At 36.4% G+C, this 18,074-nt stretch overlaps 1 protein-coding gene across 2 annotated transcripts; it reads right to left on the reverse strand.

Annotated features, from left to right (window-relative positions):
* Positions 1 to 12,112: 12,112 nt before the first annotated feature.
* LOC129260377 (somatostatin receptor type 2-like) lies at positions 12,113 to 16,989 on the reverse strand. 2 transcript variants are annotated; one of them, XR_010293700.1, is made up of 3 exons: positions 16,858 to 16,989; positions 12,603 to 15,242; positions 12,113 to 12,422 (listed from the first exon to the last, which is right to left on the reverse strand). XR_010293700.1 is itself a non-coding variant. In XM_054898365.2 (2 exons), exons 1-2 carry the CDS (start codon positions 16,955 to 16,957, stop codon positions 14,641 to 14,643), a joined length of 702 nt encoding a protein of 233 aa, XP_054754340.2. In that variant the 5' UTR covers positions 16,958 to 16,989; the 3' UTR covers positions 12,120 to 14,640. The 2 variants fall into 2 exon arrangements, 1 of the variants encoding a protein (XP_054754340.2); XM_054898365.2 differs by having other exon boundaries at positions 12,120 to 15,242.
* Positions 16,990 to 18,074: the final 1,085 nt, after the last annotated feature.

The raw sequence follows: 18,074 nt of genomic DNA on the forward strand, positions 1-18,074 counted from the left end.
TTTTGCAGGTCCTTCTGTTCAAATCGTTTATATGTCATATCAATGTTGATTGTCCATGTTCCCATGAATGTCCGTTGCGTCTATGATTATCTTTAAAAAAAACACCGTACTTAAACTCCATTTGGAACTATGAAACAAAAATACCGAATAAGTGCTAAAAATGAAAATAATGTAGAAATGTAGAAATGTAGAAATTTTTATTCAATTTATTTAGTGAAACGCTAAAAATAGTATAAAATTCATGGTAGATATATAAAGGAGTTGCAGTTTCGTTGGTAATGCCGATCATTGGGTCGTGTTGAAATCCTTACGTGATTGGGTCCTGTCAAGTTGATCTAAGCCGTTTATTTTCCGTCACGCTGGGTAAGGCAACCTACCCACCGACTTCCTTCAAACTGTTTACTAATTCGAACTGAGAATGATGGCACCCTGACAGGAAGGCTACTGTATTCAGTTACAAAAGCGCACGATGACCTTCCACTCCTACGCCAACCCCAACAAACATAGTCGTCTCACATGATACCGAGAATGCATGTACCGACACGAACATCGCAGATACATGAATGATGTAATGCCAAACATAAACATCCTGACGAATCGAGTCAAGAACCTGCAAAGGAGTTTTAACTTCACTTTGCAAGGTTTTTGACGAAGTACCTAGCTGAGATTCGGAAATCTGCGTGTTGCTCGTTCTTTATATGTCTGTGTTTCGTTTCCTAGCTCTTTATTCAGCCCCCCCCCCCCTCCCTCTCTCTCTCTATCATTCTTTCTCCGGAATCTTAGTCTCGATCCCTATTATGTATTTCTTTCACCCTTTCTGTCAAAGCTCCCCCTTTATGTTTTTATCCTCTCCCTTCATGTGCCTATATGTCTTCCGTTATTTTTAATAGTATGTGTGAAATTTCAATGAACATTTTCTCCAAATGAGCAGTTTACCTGCGTAATATTCATTTTCGAAGTACCAATGGAAATTAAGTTTGCTTAAGCGTTTTATTCCAAGTTTTCTATTTTCTCTCTTTTTTTGTTTTTTTACTATGTCTCCGTCTCTGCTAAGTCTACGGTAATTGACGAGTATAAAAAAACAATCGGCACAAACTAAATATATATAATGCACGCGGTGACTGCTGTATTTCACTTTCATAGAGCAGAGTGAAAGATGCAGAAGCAACTTACAAAGCACAATATGCGAGTGTAATAAGACAGGTATACATTTCCGGGATTAAAGAGGGCGCTGTTGGGCAAACGTACGCGCTTTATGCGGTGCGCCGGCTGCGCATTGAGACCAACGGTATACGAAGCTTACGCAGATGCAATGTTCTGAAAGCCCTAATCATGTTAGCGTGCAGTTGAAAGATCATGTCAGGTTTAATAGCTCACTCTGTTGTGTGTAGTGACACCGATGTTGCTAAGGGCAAAGCAGCGTATGTGTACGTGCATGTGGGCATGCACTATAAGCGACTGACTGATGATTCACAACTGCATGCGGAGATTTTCATAATGAAGATGCAGCAGGTACAGAACGAATACGCAACACTTAACATTTGCCCATAAGGTCATGTGTTAAAAATTAGAATTGATAAAATCATTAAAGGTCACTGAAGTGTTAAAATGACACAATCCATACCTTGATTTTCGGAGAATATGATGATAATTCTGCTTTTCAGCTCTTTTTTCTCGTTAGGGGACTGAATCCAAGAATACTCTGAAACTAAGCTGCAGATTGGCGCAAATATTGACTACTGAATAATACGCGCCGTATAACAACAATAGCCACTTTCGCAATCATCACGGACGCTAATATTAGGGTCCCCTAACACAAAAGTCAACGCGTAATCATACACTTGATTTTTAAGACTGATTGAATGTACATTATAGTCAATAGAATCAAACGTAGAAAACTGCTCTACAATCAATGCTAAGCTTTGTGATACAGGGGGGTTACAGGCCCTACAGATCTGCTTTTCGTGTGCAAAATTCTTTCCCGCGACATCCGCATCATACATGCATGTACATTACGACTGATGGCTGGAGATATTCGAAATGCAGGACCTACAATAGATTATGACATGGATAAGAAAGTGGTTTTTCAAACAAATCGAGTACATATTGAGTGAGGAAAAAGTTACTGAATTAAGGCTTAGATATAGATCATTACAGTCCATCGAATCGATATTGCATTTAATGTGGATTATTGGTGGATCTCTGGCAATTGATTCCATGGGTCAAATCACCTCGCCAGCCGAAACCATTTCGCATGCGTTGATTATGTACACAGCATGTATACGTCTGAATACGGGTTTTTTTCTCCTGTTTACTCCTACACAAACGATATGCCTCTAGCACACAATGTAATGGGCATTATGTTTTACTTTCCCCAGAAATGGGGGATTAGATTCGAATTCCCGGGGGGACCACTTCCATTGATGAATGGATACCAGGCACGACCATGCGGTTTCGAAAAGCACCCTAAACAAGGGAAGCAAGGCTTTTCCAGATTATGAAAATGCATCTCTTAACAAGTATTTAGCCTGTGAAACCCTACAAGTATCGAAAACATATCCTCCTTTTCAGTATTTCAAACATCGTTTTTGACACCCTTACAACGTTACATAGGCCTATACGTAACGTACTTGCCCACTCTTTCCCTTTTTACGCGTGGTCGCGCCTGGTATCCACTCTTCAATGGAAGTGGGCCCCCGGGCGGCCTCTCGAGCTCTGGGAGGAACCAAATGTGGCTTTGGAAAGTCGTCCTAGATCGGATATATCGCTGTTACCATAGTAGCAACCAGAATTTTGCACACGAAACGCATGTTGAATGTTTCCGTTGCAGAAGCGAAACGAAAAAAAAATATGATGTCACACAATTTGCATTGCAAGACAGAGTTTTACGACCATGACGACGGGCCCAAAAGTATCTTCCAAAATCAACTAACGTCGTAAATAAGCGTTCGCGTTCTCCAACGAAAGGTCGGGAATGACAACATGCAGCAACAGTGATGATATGTATTCTTGGGCAACTAATAAAGTCCCCATAATATGCTAAAGAATCAAATGGTACTACTTAACTGGATTTATCTGAAGCAGTAATAGTCCCAATTCATATTCGTGTGATAAAAAGCTCTAAGAGATGCATCATTGATTTTATATGAATTAATTTCTATGATATGACCGGAACCTATAGCGGTGTGCGTCCAAACAATCAAACAACGCCCACGTATACATCTAAAAAAGGATGGTGATACGATTTTGTATTCTTTTACATGATTCTCAAAAAAGGATCTCGCGAAATTTACTTGAGATGCGTGACTATAGCAAAATAAACGAAACGACAGTAATAGATAAAGGACAGGGCCGTAGCCAGATGCATTTTGTTGGGCGTGTGCCAGCTAGATTTGGCAACTAAATTTGGCGCTAATGGGGATGTGCCCCCAGTGGCGTATCGTGGATCACGGAAGGGGGGGCATACAAAAATTTGAGTCACTTTGTGGGCGCACGAAGCGTCCTCAATAGCCATGTATTCTAACCTAATAAATACATTTTAAGGATTATGCCATTAGAAAGATATGTATGTCACTGATTTTTTTTTCATATTGAGATCTAAACAAGGGATATTATTAAAAAAAAATAAATCATGATGCATACCTGTCTCACTAAACAAACAATACGAGCGCGAAGCGGGAGCTGAATTTTTGCATATATTGACAACTAACAGGGACATTTTCAGGACTATTTTTTTTTTAATTCATGAAGAGTATGCATATCTCACCATAGTCATCTAATGCAAGCGCCAAGCGGGTGCTGAGGTTTTTTTTTAGAATTACACCTAAATAAATGAAGTCATTGTAATCATAAACATGGTACGTATATCTCTAATCAAATATTGCGAGCGCGAAGCGCGAGCTGAAAAAATGTTACCTGAAGATGGGCATTCTAATGTTTTTTTGTAGGAATTCATTAAGACTATGCGTATTTCACTAACCAAATTATGCGAGCGCGACGCGTTAGCTGAATATTCAGACTAGAATAAAGGGACATTTTAAGGACTGTTTTTAGGAATTCATGAGCAAGATATATCTCACCAATCCACTAATGCGAACCTAAGCACGGACTGGAAATGTTTTAAATTCAGGCCTTAAAGGGGGCAATCACTTTTATAAGTAGTCATGAAAAAGAAGCATATGTTACTACATAAAATAATAAAAGTTCGAAGTGCGAGGAAATATATTTGGTGTATATTGACTTGAAAACGGGATGTTTCAGTGCCAATTAATCCCTTTGAACAGGATTATTTATCTCATTAAACAAACAATATGCGAGCACCAGGAGTGATGAACACATAGGCCCTAAGCAAAACATATTACATAAAGTAATGTAATATGATATATATAATACGATTATATGTAGGCCTACTAACTTATGATATTTTTGTGTTTTTACCCACTGCAGATCGCTAAATATAGGTTACCAGTCTTGTGTTCTGTTCTTTTCAGATCTGAATTTTGCCAACTGGGCAGTAATTGTACAGCACTTTACCGACTAGTAGAGCCTATAGTGTTTTGCCTCTTTAATAGGCCTGCTCCATAATTTGCCAACAATAGTATGGCTTTAATTATTTAACTTCAACTTTGGAAATTCACCCCACCCCATATTCTTTACCTAGTCCTGCCTATCCTTATTTTGCAAAACTAGTGTGTAGGTCAAATCGTCAACACTTGTGGTATAATTTGAAAATTCGTAAGCTTTTTGGCTTACTTTGTATTTTATAGCTCCACCTTTTTTATCCTTTGTATTTTGCTGACTGGTAGGGTCCCAAGCCTGGCTACATGGACTCGGATTTGCCAACTAATTATCTTTGTTCTGTAAGTCTACATTATGTAACCTTCTACGAAGGTACATTTAGTACCTCTATCAGTCTCACTCACTCGCTCTTTCTTTCTTTCTTTCTTTCCTAACTTCCTTCGTTCCTTCCTTTATTTGTTTCTTTCTTTCTTTTCCTTCCTTTCTTCCTTCCTTCCTTCCTTCATTCCTTCCTTCCTTCCTTCCTTCCTCCCTCCCTCCCTCCCTCCCTCCCTCCCTCCCTCCCTCCCTCCCTCCCTCCCTCCCTCCCTCCCTTCCTTCCTTCTTTCTTTCTTTCTTTTTTTCTTTTCTTTCGTTTTTCTATCTTTTATCTTTCTTTCTCTCTTTTTCCTTTTATCCTCTATCCTCCATTTTGCCAACTGGTACATGAATTTGCTGGCTGCCATGAATGTTGGGGGTGTCACACCACCATACACTCCCTAGCTACGGCCCTGATAATCAATAATCATAATCAATTATTCACATTTTAGAGGGATGTGGTCATGTGGTTGAATCAAACTGCCTGAAGCATTTAATGCGAACACCACCTTCCTGATAGACACCCCATATACACACCCACGGTCATTTACACTCACCCCCCCCCCCCCCCCCCCGCTTCCCTCCCCTTCACTTTCCACTCGTTTCCTATCGGTCCAGTCCTAGCCCATCGGGAGCCCAACAAGAGAACTTGTGTGAAAACACAAAGAAAAAAAAACAGATCAACGAAAGTTTGAAAAAAAATCGGACAAATAATGAAAAAGTTATGAGCATTTGAATATTGCGATCACTAATGCTATGGAGATCCTCATATTGGCAATGCGACAAAGATGTGTGATGTCACTTGTGAACAACTCTCCCAGTACTTGTGTATATATTTCACTTAGACTACCTCTTTTATCACATCTATCAGTAGACCATGTATTTTTTTTTCTCATTTGTAGGAGGGCATATCACCATAAGAAGGAGCAAAAAGAGGTATATTGGGGGTATTTTACAGTCCACCAAAAGGAAAGTTGATCACATTGTGATATCACAAACATTTATCGCATTGCCAATGGGAGGATCTCCATAGCACACAGCATTAGTGATTGCAATATTCAAATGCTTATAACTTTGTCATTATTTGTACGATTTTTCTAAAATTGTCTTTGTTCTCATTCTTTGATTTTTTTCCAGATAAGTCCACATCTTCCAAAGGTTTCATTCCCCTTTAATAAGTCACATCCTTGAATGTCTTTATTTTTATTTGCCAATGCTGTATTTTTTTCTGTTTCTATTGGTAATTGCCTTGGGCGTATTCTCCAATGTATATTGATAGCCTGTTATTGATACAATGAAATATCAAGCATTTCCAGATCTCCCCCTGGCATGTTCGCGTCTACACAATGTTTATCAATCGATTGAAAGCGATAAATAAAGCTATGTCTTCATTCTGTAAAGTATAGCATTGGTTAGGAGAACATGAATGTGTCATGTTGTCCGTTGGGTGTGAGTATGTAGGTGATGGGTGGTGTGCGTATGTGGGGTTTATGTGTGTATTTAGGGCTGGAAATAATTGAGGTTAATTTCTTGTTGACTGGTAAATTCAACTAAACTATCGAACAAAGGAATTGTTTGTGTGTGTGTGTCCTTAACTAAGCTAAATAAAATTAAGGTAGACTTAACTAAGTGAAGTTGAAATAATTAAAAGTTTGATTTAAAAAGTAAGATTGATCATTTTGATCCCGTTTTTAAGTATACATCAGTGTACTGCGTAATTGTATTTTGGATCTTTTATATTTCAGAAGCTTTGCAAAGACACGATAACATCCCCAACATCTTCCGGAAATGCTCTTAGCATATTTAATTGGGTCATTTCAAGGGAAGCAATTTGTTTTATTGCAGCAATGAAATAAATGTGAACAAACCATGGGTGCTTACCTCATAGCCTTTTACATGAGAGATGAAGACAGCAACTAATGGCGTGAATGTAAAATCAAAAAAGTAGTTTCGTACCAATATGATCAGAGGAGGAGACATCTTCGACAGCTTCGGCGGGAGGATGATATTAGCACCTGCGTCAAATGTTGGGATGAGCGCGTGATTTTAGCAAAAGACGTTTTGACAGGTCCCTTTGCTCACAGGGACTCAGTGTAAACATTTTCGGAAGTGATATTATTGGATGCAAGGCAGTAGCGAATTCAAAGGATGACTGTCTGTCTGTCCATGTACGGAGTCCATTTATGCAACGTAATGATAAGCGTTTTTGCAATGTAATGTATTTCATTGCAAACGTGGATACACACGCAAACACACCCTCATGCACACCGACACAAACACCCTCACACACACACACACCCTCACACACCCTCACATACACCCTCACACACACCCCCACACATATATATATATTGCAAAAAATTTTTGTATCACTTAGTTTTTGCCCTGTCATGAAATTGATTTAGGTAGGTATAGAGAGGTGTGCGGTGTGAAGTTGGGTTGTGTGGTTGCGTGTCCACGTGAGTGTATGACTAATTTTATTTTATCACGTTATCTCAATATCTGAATTAATAGTACAAAATAACTTTTAATATCAAGAAACGAAATCACGAAGCCAGAATGACGTATATTATTGATAACAAGAAATCGAATTCTTTTTAGTGATGTCAACAATATATGTTGTGCTAATGAATTCGAATAATCTTGATATTAAAAGAATATTAAATTCCGGACATCAAGAAAGACTGAAAAAGTGAGTTGCCATGGGAACGTATAGTAACCTACACACCTCTTGTATCTTTATCTTTTCCAGAAACATGTTTCTACTTAGTATTCCGGTCATCTCACCATTTTCAAAACTGTAAAAACTCTTCGATTTTCCAATATCCTTGGATATAGCCAATCAGGCTTTCAATATGATCTGCATTTTCTTAAATCACCTAGTACATTTAATACAGGTGCATCTTTGGACACCAATTTACCCTGACATTATGACCCAGAATAACTTTATGAAATTGCAATTCCTTTACTTTTTCAACTTGTTAAGGGTAATCTAGTTTTCGATTTGCTACTGCTGTCTGAATTGCACTCATATCTTTTATTCTCCATTTCAAATTGGTGGGGAACGAATTCTGATTTGATAATATGAACTTACTGGAAAAGATTTTGTTCATATAAAACACGCACAATGGCGGGAAGGAAAGGATACCTTTAATGTCATATAACGAAAGGCATACGTGTATATATCAATTTTGCGGATGTAATCATGATACACCTAGTTATTGTTTGCCAACCGATATTGGTTTTCCCTTAGACAGTGAAATATGAAGTCAGCTTGTGGGCAGATAGTTGAGAAACGTAGATCAATGTTTACCGAAGACTATGTGCTTGAAGGAGAATATGAAGGAAAGGGGGCAAGGAAAGGTAAAAAGAGTTCGTGTATGACAGAGCGAGTGGGAGTTGGACTTGGATAGATAAAGATCGAAAAGGTGGGGATGTTATATTAGCTAGATGAGATTTATTACCATCTAGCTTAGCATTCTCGACTATGTTTATCAACCTGTTCTGATTGAGGATGCGACTAAACATCCACACACTCAAGGAAGATGAGATATGTTGACGTGTCTTTTCCTGCTTACTGTAGTAGAAGCATTAGCTTGATGGCGGTATGAAAGATATCCCTAACAGTACTTCCAGATAGAGTCTGTATAAGGCGATGTCAAACAGCATGCAACAGTCCTTTTTATGATTTTTTTTTACTGCGATGGTGCTACCAAAAGCTTTGTCATCATATAATTTGTATTGTATGTATACATGTTTGTGTAAGTATATATATATATATAAATACACACACACACACACCCTCACACACATACACACATATATATATAAATATAGATATATATATATAGATATGTATATATATATATATATATATACATACATACACGAGACAATCTACAAAAAATCGTAAAATCTCATTTGCACGAAGGTTGCTAGGTGAGGAAATTAAACAAAATGTAAATGTTTCCACACAATATAGAGACCTGCCACCACCCCCACACACACTCACCCACCTACCCCCACACATATAAAATCATCTTTATTGCACACGCGCACATCTACCCATACACCCACACCCAAACTTCATAAATACTTGATAAACACTTCATAAATCACATATCCCATTAGTTATTCCTTTCGTTATATCAGCAATGGCCAACAGCTGTTCCTCGAAATGGCTTGCCTTATTTTGAAGCAACTACTCATATAGAGCCTTTCATAAGTGCATGTGGGTGGTGGTGGGATGTGTGGAGGAGATGGCATGGTGTGTATGTGTATGGGGTGTGGGTGTCTGTATGTGGAAGAATTGGTAACTGTATTTCTTCCTGCACACAACCTTTAACTTTTTCACACAATGTGTTTGATTCTTCGCCCAGCAACTTAATGTAACTGAGATATTGTGTCCTTCTGGAAATTGTCTAGTAGTTATTCATGCATACATTTTAATTTTCTTCTTTTTGGTCATCTTTTATCAAGCCAGCACCCCCTCTTTAAAAATCGTCCCAAGGCTTCTAGTCCAGTAGACGGTCTCATTGGCCATGTACAAGACCTGGAAAAGTTGTCAAGTACAAGGTTTTTTATTGATTCGTGTTCTACAGTAGATGGGTATTGAAGTAAATTCAGCTTGGTTGCCACCTTGGCAACCTTGAGCAATTTTTTTAATTAGCCTAATTAGCCTAATCATCTAATTAGCATATGTACGGTGTGTATTATGCTACTTCTCTTAAACCAGAAAGACTAAAAACATAAATAATATCATTTTCTAAGAGGTCCCGTGACGATGAATCCACTCATAACAATATTTTCAATATTTAAGTAATGCAATTATCGTAATCGGCCTAATAAGCATAATGAGCTAATTAGCATAAGTGTAATATATACGTATTTGTGGATGTCTATCCAGAAAATGCCCATTACGTAGATAATGCTACCTTGCTATGGTTTTCTATAGCGAGGAATTCATTTATGACATTAATTTTTAATTGTAATCAATGGAATCGCTGTAATTAGCATAATTAGCATAATGCACTAATTAATATATATGTGTGTAATATATATAAAAATATATATTTCTTTGTCATTTCATTTCGAGAATGCCCAAAAACATGAATAATACAGCTATCCTATTGTTTTCTATGGCGAGGAATTCATTTATGACATTATTTTTCCCTTTTTACCGATGTAATTTTCGTAATAAGCATAATGCGCTAATTATATGTGCAAAATATACATTCCTTTGTCATAATATTGAGAAAGTCTGAAAACATAAACAATACTGCTATCCTATTGTTTTCTATGATGAAGAATTATTTTGTGACATTATTTTCCCCGTTTAACAAACGTTATCGTTTTAATTTATTTTAGCGTAATTTGCATAATGTGCTAATAACCACATATGTGCAATACATATATTCCTTTTATATTCATTTTATATCAAGAATGCCCGAAAACATGAATGATACAGCTATTTCATAGTTTCTAAGACGGGGAATTCATTTCTGACATTATATTTCACTGTTAATGTTGTAACTAGCGTAATTAGCATAATAAGCTAATTAAAGTGGAACGCCTCTGGCAGTCTCGCCTGCATTACGCAATTTGATATAGCAACAGTTTTGACTTTGAAAACAGCTACTGCACAAATATTCACATAATAAAACATTCATATGATGTCCATTGATCCAAAATGGCCTTTGACCATGATCATGTGACCTAACACGTGTGCAAAACAATCCTTCATACTTGATTACCCTTGTGTTTATGTTGCATGAACTAGATCCATAAACTCTCTAAGTTATGATGCCAAGTTAACAAATACCCCTAACATGGGCAAAGTTCACTGACCTTCATGACCTTTGATCTTGGTATTGTGACCTGACATTCGCACAGGAATAAGGGATAGGCATACATGCTATGTCCAAGTTTCATGAACTACATGTAGATCCATACACTTTTAAGTTATGATGACAATTCCCCAAATACCCCCATCATTACCAAAGTTCGTTTACCCTGAATGAATTTTTACCTTGGTCATGTGACCTGAAACTTGCTTATTTGATTACGTTCGTGTCCCAGTTTCATGAATATAAAATCTCTCAATATAAATGACAAAGGAATATATGTATTGCACATTTTGGCGCATTATGCTAATTATACTAATTACGACTATTACATTGGTAAAAAGGGAAGAAATAACGTCAGAAATTGATTCCTCGTCATAGAAAACCATGGGATAGCTGCATTATTCATGATTTCGGGCATTCTTTATATAGAATGACAAAGATATATATATATATGGCATATATATGTTAATTAGTGCATTATGCTAATTATGACAATTACATCGGTAAAAAGGGGAAAATAATGTCATAAATGAATTCCTCGCCATAGAAAACAATAGGATAGCTGTATTTATCATGTTTTCGGGCATTCTCGATATGAAATGACAAAGAAATATATATTTTTATATATATTACACACATATGTTAATTAGTGCATAATGCTAATTACAGCGATTACATTGCTTAAAATCGAAAAATAATGTCATAAATGATTTCCTTCCTCTAGAAAACCATAAAAGGATTGCATTTTCTACGTATTGGGCATTTTCTGGATAGACATCAACAAAAACGTATATATTATACTTATGCTAATTAGCTCATTATGCTAATTAGGCTGTTATGATGATTGCATAACTCAAATATTTAAATTATTGTTATGAATCGATTCATCGTCACAGGACCTCTTCCAAAATTATATTATTTATGTTTTCAATCGTTCTGGTTTAAGAGAAGTAGCATATTATATATCGTGATATGCTAATTAGATGATTATGCTAATTAGGCTGATTAAAAAAACTGCTCAAGGTTGCCAAGGTGGCAATTTACTTCAATACCCACTTAGAACACAAATCAACAAAAAAACTTGTACTTAACAAATTTTCCAGGTATCAACAATTTCACACTGGACTATTCTTTAAATATCATGAACTGTATTATTTCATCTGGCCTCGACGTGCCTATGTTTCTTTAGCAGGAAAAAGTAAATATATTTATCATTTCTGAAATTTTAAGAAGTCGAAGTGCTCGTCAATATCACAATTTCTTTAAATATATACAAAAAAATATATAGTTCAATACCCTAAAAGACCTACGCAGATGGGATATCAAATAATATGACAAAGACAAAAAGAAAGTTGACACGAGACTGAAAGAAAGGTCACAACGCCATAATTGATGTCAAAGTATATAGCATTAAGTTGATATTCTAAGGTGTCAAACATAATCTCATAACGCATATCACTACATAACTGGTTAGTGTAGTACGAGAAGTCAATACTGTTCTACTTGTATAATATATGTACAAAAATATGATCACACAGTTCACTTAAGTTAAGATACAGAAAATATGTACATGATAAAGACATATCCCCAAAGAAAATACAACACGCAACGTAATATTACTTAAATATGCAAGAATATCTTACGATTTGACAATGCATTGTTGTTCTTATTCATCCCATTTTCTCTTTATTGGGCAACATACTGTCCAAACAACAATATTATTGGTTCAAACTTTATCCGATTCTGGGTAGTTTTAAACCAATATTGTGTGCTTTGGGTGAAAATTACACACAGTTGGATATTCTTTTAAATCAGTTGTTGTATGGACAGTATGTTACCCAACATTCTAAGAGTGTATACTTTAAATTTTTGGCAGCATACCATTCAAACAATTTTAATTCATTATTAAGTAAACAACTTTGACGTTAATTTCATCCGATTTCGAATAAACCTCAAACCAATAACATCCGAGCAAAATAAAATTATAATGTGGGTATTACTTTAAAATAACGAATGCTTTTATGGATTGGATATATACTTTTTGTTATTTGTCCGATTCTATTAAAAGGACGGGAAAGTAAAACCATTGTAAATATTGAAAATATCCGCAGTTTCCATTTGATGGTTAGATAAATTTATTTTGAAATGAGCACCTAAAATGCAATCTTTTACGGAAATAACATCATGTATAATCGTATTGGAAAACGGAGCAGTGGAATGTAATGACAATATCCCTAAAAAAACGAATTTCTATTTCAAAGAACATAAACATTCTATAATCTTAAATATCTTTTTTAAAATATGTCGTTTACACTATATAGCATGTGCCTTAATATTTGCAAGTTGAGGATTGGAAGTGGCCACGTTGAATTTTATCATAGACTCGATGGGGGAGGGGTCGTAAAATTTAGAGGTTGCTTTCCTTTTAGGTGGTTAAAATTGTATGATACCTTCAAAATCAATTATTTAACATATACCATATGAGACTTAATATAATTTGTGACATGATCTCACTTTTAACTTTAAATTTTATCAAATACCGTTTACATTGTATATCCTAAGCTTTTACAAGACCAATGCGTAGATTAAGAACCTGCTAACCCTTGAAGAAAACAAAACTTGTTTGGTATCAAATATTTCGTCTCTATACAAATTCACACTAAACGATCAAACAAAACAAAAGAAAGGTCGATGTATTTTCATCACAGGGTTAGTTTAAACACAAACGAAGATTGTCGTAGTTACCCTTTGAGGGATTATCTGAATGCACCTTTATCCAGGTCCGTTGACGAGCTTCTAGCGGTTCCATCAATTTCTGTCCAATTCTCTCCAATCATGGAACTAATGCTGCCTCCGGGAAGAGCCGCCTGTGCATTGCTTCATTACGTTCTTATGAACACAGTTGTCTCCCTTCATCCACAGGTTTCACCACAGATCAAGACCATTAATCTGATAAGACTCCCGCAAAAGGTTGAAGGTTTGTAGCAAAAGACTTGGGCGGTGAACCCATTCTGACAGGTTTGTTAACTTTACCGAGTTAACTTGGTAAGCTGCCGATCGACGGGGTCTGGTCTCCAGTTGGTTAGGGCTTGTCATCCATCGACGAATATCAAGCGGTATTCCACTCAATTCCCAACGATAATTGCTAGATTGTGAAGTACAGAGAACCTACTCTATGTTTTTCCCCATGCCCTGTGATCTAGTTTGGTAACATCCAGGGAATATACATTCTCGAAAGCTGAATCGATCAATATATTGATTCTGCTTACAATCAAATACATCCGTCCATATCCGTAACTACCGAATTAGTAATAATGTCAATCGTTACAAATCATTTCTGATATTATCCGAGCAGTTAATTTGATAATATGGTACAAAGAAAATGCAGAATCTTAAAACATTGTTTTTTTTTCTTGTTGGCTATTTATGTTGCAAGTAATCAAAACTTTTAAACCTGAACAGAAAAACCGTATTTTGCATGATTTATCCAGGACCCTATTCTGCATAAGAATCCGCAAGTGCATATCGAAAGAGAGATGCATGATCATGACAATCCGATGATGACCAGTAATCAAATGTTCCAGACTCATCACCTGCTCATCTAAACTATATCGCAGAAAATGATTGACATTTTCTTCTGATAGTCACTCCATACTGCACTTTATCTAACAGGCATGGTATCCAAACCCAACCATTTCCATCATTCTTATCTTTTTTCAAAACCTTTCTTGGGACTATCGATTTAAAGTTGTCTGGTGTTATCACATCTTCGAATCATGGCACAGTACGAGCGGACGTCCCAAGCAGACTTGCTTTCATTTCAGACCTCTTCACCTGAAGAAGATTCGTTGAGAGCTGTGGTTCTTCGTTCTCTCGATATTCTGCTCTTTTCAGAGTGCCTTAAGCACATCATCTTTAGTCATAACGACGAGTCTTCTTTACTTGAGTTAGTTGTGATACGCTCTGTTTTTGTTTCCATACTGATACTCATGGCGTGTCCTTCTCTTGAGTATTGTCCGCACGTTGCACCAAATACACTCTTAAAGTATTTCTTAAAACTTGTCGTTGTAAATGCGTACACAAAGGGATTGATGCAAGAATTCGCATACGCCAGCGTAAGAAAGAATATCTTCCACCATTGTGAAATACCATAGTTTGAAATTATTACCTTTGCCTTAGATGCTGACATGATGTTAAACGTGTGAATTGGTGCCCAGCAAAATGCAAATAGAACCACAACTATAAACACCATTCGGGTTATTTTCTTTTTCCTACGTAGAGCTCTCGCATGTGCCTGCGCACTTTCGGTACCTCCTGACGTTTTCTGCCAAACCTGAAGTAGAATCTGCACATAGCATGTCATGATAACAATTAATGGAACGACGTAGAGCTCAAACGCAGCAAACACAGGGTAATAATCCCCTGCTTTTTTCCATGGGAATTTAGGAGAGCAGAGAGTATAATTATTGTCCACTCTGAGTTCCGTGTAGATGACAACTGGAAGATGGAGAAGAAATGAAACTGTAAAATAAGCAGAAAAGATAGAAAGGTGAAATATTAGATTGATTGGAGTGATAGATACTCCTCAGGTATTGCGGATTATGATTTGGAATGTTTGCATTTTGATGCATGAGGTAATTATAGAATAAGATAGCTCGTCTAGAATTAGTAATATACACGTAGGAATATGAAAATATACATAAATTCGTTACTCTTTTGGCATGTTTGGACTGAATGCCTTATCTATCTCTTCCTCGTTTTATGGTAACGCTAAGGCACTTTGTGGTGAGACCTTGCTGCTTGCAAAAACTAATCTGCGAAAACAAATAGGGGCAAACAAGAGCCGGAAAACTTTAAGGCGTTTGCATGAGCCAACTGCTTGAGCAAAAGTGACGAGACAAGAGACCACTACCTAAAAAGGCAGCTTACATTCCCTTGCCGCATAGTCCCTTTGGTTGTTGGAAGAAGGCAGTATAATTGAATCAGGACGTGTGTTTTTTTTCTGGCAGAGCACTGTATAAGCTTAATGTTGTTTTTTTCTTTTTTCATTGGATTTCGATGCAAGTTTGCTCAATTTTTACAGAGGACTGGCCAAAGCAACAAATAATGTGAATATGCATCCGACCAATACTGGGAAATGTCAACCAAAACTCTGATAGATTTTAACGAATATCTTGCTTGATTGTGACCATATGAGTCGGTCGCACACAAATTCACCGACTCATTGACCATTTTAACCCATCGGTTTTAAGAGTGTACCTGGACGCCTCCGGAAAAGATAGAATATATAAATCAAAAGTAATACTGGTCTAAACAAGTGTTTGGATGCTTAAAAGCTCATGATCACTGTGAGGCATGCTGCTTGACCTACAACCTTAATATGTACTTCCCGGTTTACACTTTGGTCTGCAAACTATTAACTCAAAATTTCGTGTATATTTCACTTTCTAATACAAAATGAATAGTTGATCGTTCTGCACTTTGTTTTTTCCGCTCAGGAGTGGACACAAGGTTAAATGGGAATCCAGCCATGGTCACAAAATGTTGTGTTGGAAAGGAGAAAAATAAAACCGAATGGTGAAAGTTTGAAGAAATGGGACAAGCAATAAGACAGCTGTGGCTGCTTTAAAATTGAGATCACTAAGACTATGTAGATTTCAAATTGGTAACTGGGTAAGTAAATTATGACAAGGGGTAAGAAAAACTTTCCCATAGGCCATGTATTTAATTATCAGGGATTTTGTGGTTTCCCCCTCAATGCCCATTGCCTGGGACAGTAATCTAAATATAACCCATGTAGTATGTTGTTTTATGTCCTCATGAAGTAAAGATATAATTTGAAGTAATATGTTTTGGGGGAAATGACATCCTAGCAATTTTAAGTATTGGAGTATATGGAAGAAGAGTCCTTGCCTTGCATCATAATGACATCACATATGCGGCCAATTTGAAGATTCCATGTGTATAGTGATTACCAATACTTACAACTTTTCCAAATTCATAACTTTCTTATTGCCTGTCCGATATTGTTTAAACTTACACCTATGAACTTGTCTGATTTTATTTTTTTTCTTCTAAATACAAGTTTTTATTTGGGTTGGATTTTCCTATAAGAATATCAAGTGTGTACACTTACTGGCCCATATAGAAACGTTGATAACTGCTGCTCTTAGCGTGGTTCGTGTGTTTCTAGATTTGACAGCATGAACGATCAAGTAGTACCGATCAATCGTCATTGCCGTCAGTGTGAGGCAGGTCGCTTGGACGGATGCCTGTGCAAAAAAAAAAAAAATCAAGTAATTAAAAGGTCAAGATAACAGAATAGATAAATGTCTAATTAAATTATATTGTACAAGGAAGAAAAAAGTTCTAAAAATGTCAATACAAAAGTAAAATATGCTTATTTTTCTGCAAAAAAAGGAAATGTCCATCACTTTCACGCATGTTATCTTCATTTTTTTAATGGAAATGTAGTATACGTGAATACAAATATCTCCAGACGTGTATCAGGGGTGTTGATGCTGATTTTTGAATAATTGGAAATGACCTTTTTAATACCCATTTTCCAAACTTGTTTAAAAGGGGAATAACGGTGAAGTTTTGCATATGACTTCTTTCTACTATAATATGCCCCGTTAAAAAAAAAAAATCACAACACAATTAGGAGGTGAGAAACCCACAATGTGGTTTGATTTATTTTTAACAAAACAAACCACGTTTTATGATGTTAAATGTGGTTTCTGAGGCTTTCCTTTATGCATCGTAATAATCATTTATAAGCACCTGCATTTCAGAAACCTAAAATCAATCATTAAAAAACTGCGGTAATTGTTAAGTTAACAGTAGATGCTTAATAACTCCCTTACAAACCACTTGTTTAGGAGAAAGATAGTCTGTACTAATTTAGGTTTGTTTTTCCCCCATTGTATTTGGTGACGTAGTGTTCAGTTATCTTGAATCGACGATTTAAGCTGAACGTGTATGTTAATAAAAAAAAGCTGCCAAACATTTTGAATCATTTCTAATACGTATTCACCACTAGGGAGCAAAGGATCGAATTAAATGGAACAAGGTATAGTTTCAAAATTTCCACAGAAGCTTCGTTAGACGCTTGTACCAGCTTGTCAATTCGGCTTGCTACAATGTCTTTAATTGAAATCATGAATTTCCTGATAACTGATGATGAAATTATTCACTCCAAACTTGTAATGTTTGAGACTATGAGAATTTTTAGTAAACAGAGAGGTTTGAAAAAAATAAAGCAACTCAGATCATTATGGATTTACACATTATGATCTAAGAAATGCAGGTATACAAATGACTTCCTTTTCATAAACTATAATTACGTCCATT

The sequence above is a fragment of the Lytechinus pictus genome, chromosome 5, assembly GCF_037042905.1.
Source record: "Lytechinus pictus isolate F3 Inbred chromosome 5, Lp3.0, whole genome shotgun sequence".
NCBI classification, from domain to species: Eukaryota; Metazoa; Echinodermata; class Echinoidea; order Temnopleuroida; family Toxopneustidae; genus Lytechinus; species Lytechinus pictus.

Bases quoted from the DNA above. Each gene is read 5' to 3' on its own strand.
- LOC129260377 (XM_054898365.2), bottom strand. From the start codon at position 16,957: ATGACGATTGATCGGTACTACTTGATCGTTCATGCTGTCAAATCTAGA. The intron at 15,243-16,857 runs GTAAGTGTACAC...CTTATTTTACAG, and splicing joins CAACGTTTCTATATGGGCCA to TTTCATTTCTTCTCCATCTT.